Source organism: Nilaparvata lugens, chromosome 8, assembly GCF_014356525.2.
Source record: "Nilaparvata lugens isolate BPH chromosome 8, ASM1435652v1, whole genome shotgun sequence".
Taxonomy (NCBI): domain Eukaryota; kingdom Metazoa; phylum Arthropoda; class Insecta; order Hemiptera; family Delphacidae; genus Nilaparvata; species Nilaparvata lugens.
In genome coordinates this window covers 36,075,476-36,087,564 of record NC_052511.1, presented here as the reverse complement: position 1 = coordinate 36,087,564, position 12,089 = coordinate 36,075,476, and the positions used below count along the sequence as shown (strand labels likewise).

The 12,089-nt window shown below is 31.7% G+C and overlaps 1 protein-coding gene across 3 annotated transcripts in view; it reads left to right on the top strand.

The window, feature by feature from the left end:
* Positions 1 to 1,528: 1,528 nt before the first annotated feature.
* LOC111059211 (angiotensin-converting enzyme-like) overlaps positions 1,529 to 12,089 on the top strand; it is a 47,181-nt gene continuing 36,620 nt past the window's right edge. The window contains exon 1 of one of the 3 annotated variants that reach the window (XM_039434653.1): positions 1,529 to 1,654. In XM_039434653.1, coding sequence (XP_039290587.1) covers positions 1,641 to 1,654 — 14 coding nt within the window. In that variant the 5' untranslated portion in view covers positions 1,529 to 1,640. Of the gene's footprint in view, positions 1,655 to 11,717; positions 11,871 to 12,089 lie in introns of those variants that run through there. The other 2 variants (XM_039434652.1, XM_039434651.1) reach the window with 2 other exon arrangements.

The window sequence follows — 12,089 nt, the reverse complement described above, 5'->3', positions numbered from 1 at the left end:
AAATTGTGCCGTTTACACACTATCACCCCAACAAAACAGTAAAAATTTACAATAATCGACAGTAATCGGCTTGAGATAACAGTAAATGTTGCGACATAAATTCCCTATACCATGGGATATCTACTTACGCTATTGTTTTTCTATGATAATATTAAAAAGGAGTTTACCATTGATAATTGGAAAATTGCACTGATTCCGGAAGAGTGGAACAGATTTCAATATTTCAAATAATAAATGAAGGAAATGCAATAATAATATCGGTAAGTTATCAAACAAAAAAAAACCGTCAAATTCAGTTTTAGAATTCACACTATTATAACTCAATATTTCCCATTATTTGTACAGATTACACTGACATTTCCTGTTAAAATATTAATGAATCCAAGAACGTTGAGAATAATTGAATGGAAGTAATAAATGTTACAAAACTAAACAAAACAACTTGTCAAATTATTGGAATTCACATTGCAACTAAAATATTTCCCAAGTTTGTTTCAAAATTTCCAGTTTTGAGATAAAACTAATTTCTAAATTTGACATGTTACAACAATCAACAAAGTGCACTGACAATGGAAATATATAGTGATAACATACTAACTTGTCAATATAATCTTTCAATTATAGTATGACAATTTATTAATTAATCTCCTAAACAATCATCCAACATTATTTCATGGCACAAAAACAACTTTTTCCACACGAATTACAGTGAGATTCACTTTAAGCTGTCAGTTATCATCATGAATGATATCTAAGCTTCCCATTTAACTAACAATGACAGGTTGAAAAAGAATCTCATCCTCTTTAATCTGTCAGCATTCCTTGTGAATAACTTCATTACTTCCCATTTAGCAAAATTATGACAATTTGAATTGAGTCACATCAGATAGGATTTTCCGTTCAAATAATTCATTCCTGAGTCACAAAGATGAGCTATTGATAGTGTCATAACAAATTAAGGATTTTTAGCGATGTCAACTTGAACACAATATTTCAAGGTGCGTGTAGAACTGTGAAAAACAAGAAATGATAAGGCTGTTGATAAAACAAGGAGAAACCACGAAATCCGATCCACTTTAGGATGGCAGCATTGGTCAAGTGGGAAGCAAACTGGTGTTATCCATAAGAAAATGTCGTTAGCAAATTAGAGAAAAATCAGCGATAAGTGACAGCGTTGTTAAACGTTTTAGGAACCGATTAAAAAGCATGTCGGCATTTAGTAACTTAATTTGTCGTTATTATCAAATTAATGAAGCGTTTTAATAGCTGTCTAGATTCACTTCCAACTGTCAGCATATTATTATTCGAATAAAAAACAATAATATAATCTATTAATTCTGAAAGTTTAACACTAAAAAGTTCCTGTGACAATAATTAGCAGGGAAAATTTCGATATAGTTAAAACTGTCAGTGGCTCTCATTAATAACACAAATGCCTCTCATTCAACCAATGCTGTCAGTTTTAGGTGAATCACTTGAATGCATTTCAAAGCAGTGTTGCTCTGTTGATAACTGGTTTCAGCGCGCCGAGGGAATTATGGCACCTGAAAGGTAAATTTGGTTTGTTGAATGTTTTGTGGTTAAAGTACTGGTTACTCTTCATCGTTAAGTAGTCATCCTTCGATCCTTGACTGATAAAGATGACAGAACGCAGGTGAGAGATTGTCATTTATTTTATCAAAATTTTTTGTTATTACTGTTAATTTTTGGTGTTGTGGTGCAGTTGATTTTCAGAGTTGAATGATCAATATTTTTAGAATGGAGATAATTTGAATTTTTGTAAAAACACAATTGAAGATACAGATAGACTACAAATTCAAATTTGGGGTATAGTAAACCCTAAGAATTTTACATTCAAATTTGATTTATCTAGGCGATTACAAGAGTTTATCATGAGATTGTTATATGTCTACTGTACTGCATTTTGTGTATCGGGGTATCCAATAAAAATTCTGGTGGAAGGTAGGCTAGATTGGTTTTGAATTTTTTCAAAAAATGGATTATAAAAACTCTAAGGAAGTTAGACAATATTCAACATATATGGAATGAATTTATCTTGCAGGATTATTACCATGAAAAGTGTGAAAAAATTCATTTGATGAAAAATTTAATAATAATAATTAAGTGAAAAAAATCAGAATTGATAAAAACGACCGAATCGAAACTTAAAATTTAGATAGTAGTGTGACGATTTATTTTCTCAAATTGCATTTATTGATATTGTTTGGGAAGTGGTTATGGTTCTTTACTTCTCTTCACTTATTGGGTCAAAAATGAAACTAAATTTATGATGAGATCCTGATCTGGTAAAAAATATTAACAGAAAATCAGTGTTTCAAAAATATATAAATAATCCAACAGATAAAATTCTACCTCAATATTGAAACATTATTGGCTAATAATTGATCAGTTTATTTATTTATTTTCTCTTGCTTTCCCACTTGCATTCCCACCTATCCACCTTCTAATTAAATATTATAAAAAATTTAAATCATTAAACTTGTCATAATAAAAGTTAGGATAATCAGTAAATTAAGAAATACAATATCGAAGTAAACATAACTTACATTTCCTTTTCAATAGATTATTTATAGAAGCTTCCATATTTTGAAATATATTCTTACAGAATCGCTTTTTTCGAATATACGGTGTGGCATAATATAGAGTATTTTCCTACTAAAAGGGATTCTAAAAAGAGTTTATCATTTTTTTTGGAATAGTATTAAATTTCCAAGTGCTTATGTATGTTTGTCCAAAAAAGCAAACAATTCCCTTTCAAAATTCTTGGTAAAAGAAAAAATATTGTAAATTTCCTTGAACTCTATTATCTATTTCCGATGAGAACACGTTTGAAAAAGCTGCACCCTTCACTTGAGGCTTTTATCTGCGGTTTTCTTGGAAGAAAAACAGGAAAAGTTGAAATTAATCTCATATGCAGAATCAGTTACTTAACCAACTCTGTGGTTAAAAGTAGTACAATCTTCCTTTTTTCAATGTTCTCTTTTTCTCTAAACCGACTTCATGATTCATATTATAATTAATTTCATTCAAGAGTATTTCTTTTATTTATTTATTAGAATATTAAACTTAATCAATTTTGAGGAATCAATTTGATACAATTATTCATTCTATTGATAATTTCATATTAAGGTGGAACAAAAGTGATATTGTCAGTTCCACATAATCTTGTGGAACTGACAATATCGCTTTCATTTTACCTTAATATAGAGAAATTCCACAACCACTCGATCAGTTTATAGTGTAAATTATTTTAATAATTATACATCTTATTATATAATTCATACATTATTGAATGTAACATTCAATTCATTACAAGATAATATTCATTACACAGTTCTCTATAATATAATAGAATAGGCTATTGTCAAAGAAAATAAAAGGGTACTAGTGATTCTATACTGTATAAGACTATCAAATATAGTAGTCCTATAGAAAGAAATGAAAAATATAAAACAATAAAAGTCACTTAAAACACTGAACCAAACACTCATTAAAAAGCGTTCTTTCCATAGTGAAATTCACTTTGTCAGTATTCCTTATGAATAATACTAGAACGCTTCTTATTAAAACATTGCTGGCAATTTGAAGTGAACTTCAGTCTGAAATTAAGAGACCTGTTTCTGAAACGCGTTCAAACGAATCAGTTTCCAGTGAGTGGTCAGAAAATAATATCAGCGTCTTGAATCACTTAATTTGAAGGCCACTCACTCGCAAGACAATGCATTGTTTTTCAAATAAACTGTTCACTGTATTTCATCTTGCTTCGTCTTCATGAAGATATGCGAGGAAAATAATAAACGGCTCAAAACGTTTGTGTCAAGTTTTAGTGTACCTATGTGGCCGTAGACGTTTTAAAACAAAACATCTTTAAAAGTTTTCAAACAAAACTCGACTTCTCATAAATTATTGTTTAGTCAACTTGAAAGGCGGTAAAAACTGTAGTGCACAAAATTATCGGTTTTAACGTGGAATTTATCGTTAATTTTAGATCACCCATGAAATTAAAGCATCTACATTCAAAAATCTACTTTGTAAAAATAATTAACTACAAGACTCAACCTATTTCGGACTATGACATAGTGTATCACACACACATACACACATTGTGTAACCTTATCCAAATTTGTGAGAGGAATAGCACAAGGTTAGGCCTATCTTATTTTTTCTCTCCCTATCATTTCTCATGATGTACTTATTGTATGAATCAATACAGAATAATTAGTTTAAAAATAATTAATTAATTGCTACAGCGAGATTTACGGTATCTACTTTAAACAGTGGTACTTCTCTGAAATTTATGTAATTCAATTATGAATTCCATATGATAATAGTTTCAACACAACGCATTCCAACAGAAAGGGTAAAATATAGAAGGATAAGTAAAGAACCAATCATTCAAAAAATTTGGAATAAGAAAAGAAATAGGCTAATTCGAATACTGTACTTTATATAAATCTGTAGGAGGAAGAGGGAAATTTCCACTCATATATATTGTGAAGGATAATTATCGAAAAATGTCTGTTCCGAAGCCAGTTTTCTCTCCTCAATTCAAATAATATTGACAAATACTACAGCAAAATAAGGCTACTTCACAAATCCCATTCAGTTCAGCAATTTGAAATGAAGGATCATAGGAAACAGAACTTTCTCTGAAGACTATAATGAAAATTGTCTTGGAGGTACTCCTTTATCTCTAGTTGTTTTTTTTCAATTTATAACACATTTTATTCTATTTTTGCTTGAATTTTATTTGAGAGAAGACTTCATACTTAGGGGTTCAGTTTTAAGGTCTGCTTAAGGTAAACTATTATGAAAATTGTCTTGGAGATACGCCCTTATTTCTTCAGCTGTTTTTTCCAATTTATAGCAATTTTTTTCTATTTTTGTTTCAATTTTATTTGAGAGGAGACTTCATACATAGGGGTTCAGTTTCAAGGTTTGCTTAAGGTAGCTTATTCATTCAATAAACTGTTTTTCTATTCTATCCTATTAGACTTGATTTTCACGGACGTTCCTTTACAGTGTGAATAAGTCATATTTTATGAACAACCTGTCATTTTAAGTGAGTTCCAAACCAATAAGCAAGTGCTAATTACGAAGATAACAGAGAATTCGATCACAACTTCCATAACAGAAAGCAATGCACTTTCCTTTGAAACTTTCCGGTCCGGCTGTTCAACTAAGTATGCGCCACTTTAACACTGACTGTGCATAATCATTAATATTAATTTTATTAGGACTTTATCCTCTCGGAACAAATCTTGACCTTGAAATCTTCGCTAGATTTATCCTTTACTATTTAGCTACTCAAAACTCTCTACTTAATGATTTTTACGACCTAGAGCTTTATGAGATCCACTCTCAACTGTCAGTAACTATTTATATGGGAAGCAGTGATTTTAATTGTACAGAGTTCTGTCAGTTGAAACTATTGAAAGCTTCTCAGTTCCTATTGATTGATTGATGATGGATAGAAATTTATGAACCTCCAAGAATATTTTACGACACAGTAATAATCATGATGTTCTATCATTGATCCATTGTCGTAAAAAATCGATGTTTTTGTCCTCGACATTGTCGACAATGATCGATAGTGTTGTGAACATTATCATTACTTTCAATGATAGGACACTTTCTAGTACTAGGCTCTGTGTCTGACCTAGAATATATTAAATTTATGAAAAGATGCAAATTTGTTGTCCTTGCAGGAAAGGAAGCTGTAGGCTACTTAGTGAGATTCACTCAAAACTGTCAGTATTCCTTATGCATAACATTGAATGCTTCCCATTCAAACAATGCTGACAGTATATCTCACTATATAAAAATTATAGCAAGCCTCCAGTGGTGTATATAAAATATATTTTGAGCAAGGATAATGTTAGGTTGAGTGATTTTAAGTAGGTAACACCCCATGATCAATTTATCAATTTAATAAATCATTAATCAATTTAAATCATTAAATCAATTTAATAAGTTTCATTATCAATTTATCTAAATCTAGAATTCTTTGTTTTATTCTGATTCATAGTTTCAGATTGAAGATTTGGTGTTGAAATTGAAGTGAACATAACCTACATAATATTTGGACGATTTGTGACAAAATCAGGAAATTGAAGAAGTTTTGGGCAATAGCCTGTTTTTTCTTTTCCGACTATTGTATTGTTCGCTCTATCTAATAAATAAATAAATAAATAAATAAATAAATAAATGATACTTAATATCAGTTTTGCTGCTCATATTCAGAGGGTAATTTGCACTGAACGCCCTTTTTACTTTACCGCCAGGCCGTCAAAATTCAGATTACTGTACTTTTTTCTGTAATTACTACTGTTACTGATTTTTCTTCATGATCATTATTTCATTATTTATTCATTATATATGCCCCTGCAAGCCTCTTATTAGTGCATATAGCTACGATATCTCCAGTTGTTAATAATACTATCAAAGACAATACAAAAAAGTACTGCTGTCTTGTCAAGTAGGCCTTTTAGGAGTACTCTGTATTGTCTGTGTTATACTATATATATACTGAAAACAATTTAATTGTTCCCCAGGTCCGGAAAGGCATTAACTATAATAACTGCAAATTAGATTTTAGTTCTCAGACAATATTGTCCAAACCTCTTGACTCTCAATGACAGCTATAAATAGAGTGAGATCCACTTTGAACTGTCAGAGTATTTCTTACAATTAACAATAATGTTACTAGTTCAAAATAATGCTGAAAGGTTTCTAGTGAATATAGAACGGATGAATGAAGTCCTTGCATTTCCACTGTGTGTGTGACAGAGAGAGAGGGAGAGAGAGAAAGGGAGAGAGAGTGAGAGAGAGTGAGAGATAGAGAGAGCATGAGTGTGAGACAGAGAGAGCATGAGTGAGTGAGTGAGAGAGAGAGAGAGATTGATTGATTGGGTACTTCATGTAGATTACAACAATATATACTGGCTTATACACTTATATACAATAGCTTGCAATTAAGCAAAATTATAGATGAATTTACATAATATAGACTAAGAAAATTATTATTGAACTGTATATGATATAAAAAAACAATTTGTGATAACTATAGATACGGTAATATTGTTATGCATCTACATAAATTGGCAGAGCTTTGGACATATCAATGTCCATTCTTCGGAAAGAATATTCAAAATATCCTTCCCACTAACTCTCTACCAGAAGAAAGAGAGAGAGAGTGTAAGAGATAGACAGTGTGTGAGAGAGAAAGTGAGTGAGAGAGAGAGAGAGTTGAGGTGTGAGAGAGATAGATTGAGTGAGAGTAAGAGATAGACAGTGTGAGAGAGAGTGTGAGTAAGAGATAGACAGTAAGAGAGAGAGCATGAGTGTGTGTGAGAGAGAGAGAGCATGAGTGTGTGAGAGAGAGAGAGCATGAATGTGTGAGAGAGAGCATGAGTAGAGAGAGATAAAGAGAGCATTAGTGAGCGAGAGAGAGAGAGAGAGCGCGCATGAGTGAGCGAGAGAGAGAGCGAGATAGCATGAGTGAGAGAGAGAGTGAGTGTGCATGAGTGAGAGAGAGAAAATATGAAAGAGAAACAAAACTATAGTGAGATTCATATTAAGCTGTCAGCTTTGGTTGAATGATAAGCAGTGATGTTATTTATAGAGAGTGCTCTGACAGTTAAAAGTGAATCTCAAAAGATTGAGATTCACTTCAAACTGTCAGCATTCCTTATGAATAACACCAATGCTTCCCATTCAAACAATGCTGACAGTCTAAAGTAGATCTCACTGTATCTAGTTTAGCTTTTGGAATGTATTTGATTGTTATTAATTTTTTTTAATAAAGAATTTTGATTAATGAATTTGAGCTGAATCTAGAGGTAGCCTCTATACTTCCTGTCATTGATAAAGTTCTAAGTCATCACTCATATCTTGAAGTGAATTGCACTTTGAAGACAATAGTGATTGGAGAACTATAATTTCTAATTTTTGTTGTGAAGGTCATCTGAATTAATTGTTTTTATATAGGCCTAGGCCTATAGATTCAGAATGATACAAAACTTTAATTACCGTACAGTATCTTATGAATTTTTCATCTTATAGAAATAGATTGGTATAGCAGGCTATACAATCACCACCTCCGTGAACAAAGCCATAGTGCATTCGTGTGACGTCAGCACAGGTAGGGCTCCTACACCAATAAAAACACTAGCTGATATAGATCAGCTGAAATCAACGAATTTTTATTGGTGTAGGAGCCCTACCTGTGCTGACGTCACCAGAATGCACTATGACTTTGTTTACGGAGGTAGTGATACAATACGGTATAGCTCTATATTATAAGTCTGTATAATTCTACTAAATCAAATATGACAAATTAGTGTTATAGATTAGTATCAGTTCTAGAGCTACATGTATTCAAGGTAAATGGGTAGATAGATAGAAATGCATTAACCTAGGCCTAAATTTATATTATGACACACAATAAGCTTCGGTTGACATGTGAGGTTCTTTGAACCTTTGGATCCTTGAATCCGTCCCTTCAAAAACATGAATTATATTATAGATAGCAGCCTACCGTATTGTTACAATGTTTTGGTTCTCAGTTTATGGTCTAATCGATAAAACTCAAAGCCAGTAGAGTTTTGAATGAAGTAAATATTGTTGTCTGAAGAAGTCATTACAAAACTATTGGATACCCGTAACAATAATTCATTATTTATGTAGTGAAGGACATCTAGATCTGTCATATGATTCAGAACTATAGGTCTTTGTTTCTAGATTGACTGCTGTCATAATATAGATTCAGAATAATTATACCAATGTCTCAATATCGTATCTGTCCTTTTGTTTACATTTGAATGTCGTATAGTTGAGAATGAGCTACGGTATTCAAAATTGAAAGACTATCATTATACCAGTATGAACAGTTATTTTTTACATCAATCAGCTACCGTCTATAGAAGGCATTGACAAGACAGAGGATAAGGTCATTATTTTAGGCCAACTATGACTATGAATTATTGTCAAAATAATGCACATAGTTTGTATGGAAGAAGGTACGGTAGGTACCCACTTTTTTATTAGTTCCTAGAGATTCGGTATTTATTTATTAGGTTAGCACAAACAAAATACAAAGATCGGAAAATAAAAAAACAGTATGTTCCCCATAACTTCTTCAATTTCCTAATTTAGTTAAAATAAAGAAAAACTCATTAAATATGAGTAATATGTAAGGTCAAAACAGGATCGATGAAAGGCCAATTATTAATTAAAGAATAATTGAAAAAAATGGAAAGGTTTTATTCAGATTCAATTGCACATTGAGGTACCGTAAATCATTCGTTCAAGAAAACGTAGATACTTATACTTCAGGAACCCAAAAACATCAAAACAGACATGAAGAAAGATAAATGTAAATGAAAATATTGTTTGTCAAATAAATTTCATGATTCACCAAATAAAGTCAAGTGTGACATATGAGATACATTGACTTTTTGACGGTACGAAGTTAGCCGGGTAAGCTGGTACCGTAGCATATAAACCTCCTTGAACAGTATAAACTATATATAAATAAAATGCTACCTTATTTTCTATAATAACATACGGTATTTTATTAGGGCTATCTACTTGATTTGTTAGTTGAAAAGTAATCCCATAGGCCAAGTCTCCCTTTAAAAAAAAAACTTTTGTATTTTACATAGAAAAGTTTTTTGGTCCTATTTGGGATTATTTGTCAACTAAAATTCTTCCTATTCTATCAAATCTGTCATTCTCCAAGTCAATCTCATTACTGTATTATATACAGTACTGTAGGCCACTTGAACACAACCACTTGAGTATGATGCAGCTCTATTACATTATTTATTAAATTTATTTACAGTCCTATTATACATTTAAAGTGGACCCTCCTTCCCAATTCACCATCCCATATCAGACGTATTCTGAGATCATTCTATAGGTATTCAATAGTGATAAGCAGACATCTGAGCTAACAATATAGGTATTTGATAGCGATAAAAAAACAGTCCTGAGTGTCTCTTCCTCGAAAGTGACTCAGTCCTGTTCCCGCTCATTCCTTACTTACTCATTCAACAACCTTGACTGAGAAGTAAAAGTCAAAGTCATTGTCCACACTCAACTCAGTCACTCAGTCCCTGCTTCAAAATCAGTCAAAATCACTAGACCTTAGTCAGTCAGTCTAGCTCGCATGTGAGCGCTATTATAAGTCTAGACTCGCTCGTTGTTTTCGCTTATTTAAAGTTTACTTGTTAGCCGGTAGTCTGTGCTTAGGTATTATTTAAAAGTTCACTCACAAGACAAGAGTCGATATAGTTTTGTGTCAATTTAAAAATTTATCCATAGAAGCTCAGTCTGTGATTCAAGTGGAGTTTGTATCAGTCGCTATTACAGGTCTAGACTCGGTAGTTTCCTCTTATCTAAAGTTTACTTGTATTTTGTAAGCCGGTAGTTTTTGTGCTGAGGTACCATATTTAATAGTTCACTCACAAGACAAAAGTCGGTATAGTTTTGTATCAATTTAAAAATTTATCCATAGAAGCTCAGTCTGTGATTCAATAAGTGTACTTCGTATCAGTTGCTATTACAGGTTTAGACTCGGTAGTTTATTCCTCTTATCTATAGTTTACTTGTAAGCCGGTAGTTTGTGCTCAGGTACCGTATTAAGAAGTTCATTTAGAAAACTAGAGTTGATGTAGTTTCGGTAGAGTAGTGTCAACTGAGTGGTAGTTTATTTATATAAGAGCACATTCGGTGATAATTCATGTAATTCAAGTTTATAGCAGAGAACAGTATAATCAGAGACACACATATTATATTCTTTCATTTAAAAGCTGTATATACTTTTATATAAAAGTATTCTCCTCTCTGTAGTAAAATACAGCGGATCAGAGACTTTTAACATGGTTGAAAAGTGTTCAAAGTGGCGGTTAATGTTTTTGTTTGCCTGATTAAGTTTTTTTTTGTCAGTGGATTTTACATACCGGTATATAATAATTATTTCAAATATCAAATGAAAGCTATATAGATAAAATTTCAGTTGGTTAACTGCAATTTCTATCAAAATATCCCATCAGTATTTTTTTTTTTTTTGTTATTTCTGGTTGTGTGCTTTATTGTAACTTATAGAGTGGGTTATATACATGGTGATAATAATTCTATTAGGTACTGTATTTATTTTGAAAGAAAGGTCCTATAGTTTTCTACTATTGTAGAGTATAGGCTTGCCTGATGATTGTAGTATATGAAGCTTATTTTTTCATAAATGACAAGACAGTCAAATTATGTTTGGCACGTTAAATTCAAATTGTTTACTCATAGAACTACGACCAGATAAAAATAGGCTACCTATGCCACGGTGATCGGTGGTATCAGATAATTTAAAAAGCTTATTTTCCATAGTTTTTTATAGACATATTTATGTATCACGTCAGTACATTTAGGCTACAGCTACATACCTACATTAATGTGTACAGCTATTAAAATAGCTATCACATTAGCAGATATTACAGAGTTTTTTTAGTTTCTTCTTTAAAACATTCTAAAAACTCAGAATAGGTAGAATCTGCTAATTTCATATCTATTTTTATAGGCGGTTTGAAAGATCTAGACAATAGCTAACGCTAATATGCGTAACATTATTCAATTCGAAGTCACAATCCTAGGCGGCAATAAACGTTCTTAATGATAGTGGAGTAAATTCTCATGAAAATTTTGAGCATTATCTGAATGCGCGGTTTCATTATCTTCACTGCAGTGATATTAAACGGTTGTTCGCTGATTGAGAGTTTGGTAAAGTCGTTTTGTTTCAGATAGTGTCGAGTCGGTAACTTAGTTTTGAATCAGTTCTTGCGCTCTTTATAAAGTTGGTGTGTCATATTATTATTTTTCGAATATATTTTTTAGACATTTTTATGTTAGTCTCTCAATATTTCATAGAACTTAGTTGCAGGGGCATTGCGGAGTTTTTATTGTAGACTAATAACGTTTATAGAGTGTTCTTCAAGAATTCAAGTTCAGAATCACTGCGTCAATATAGTTTACATTCTCTACTATTTTTATTTCCACGTGTTGAATACCGGTACTAT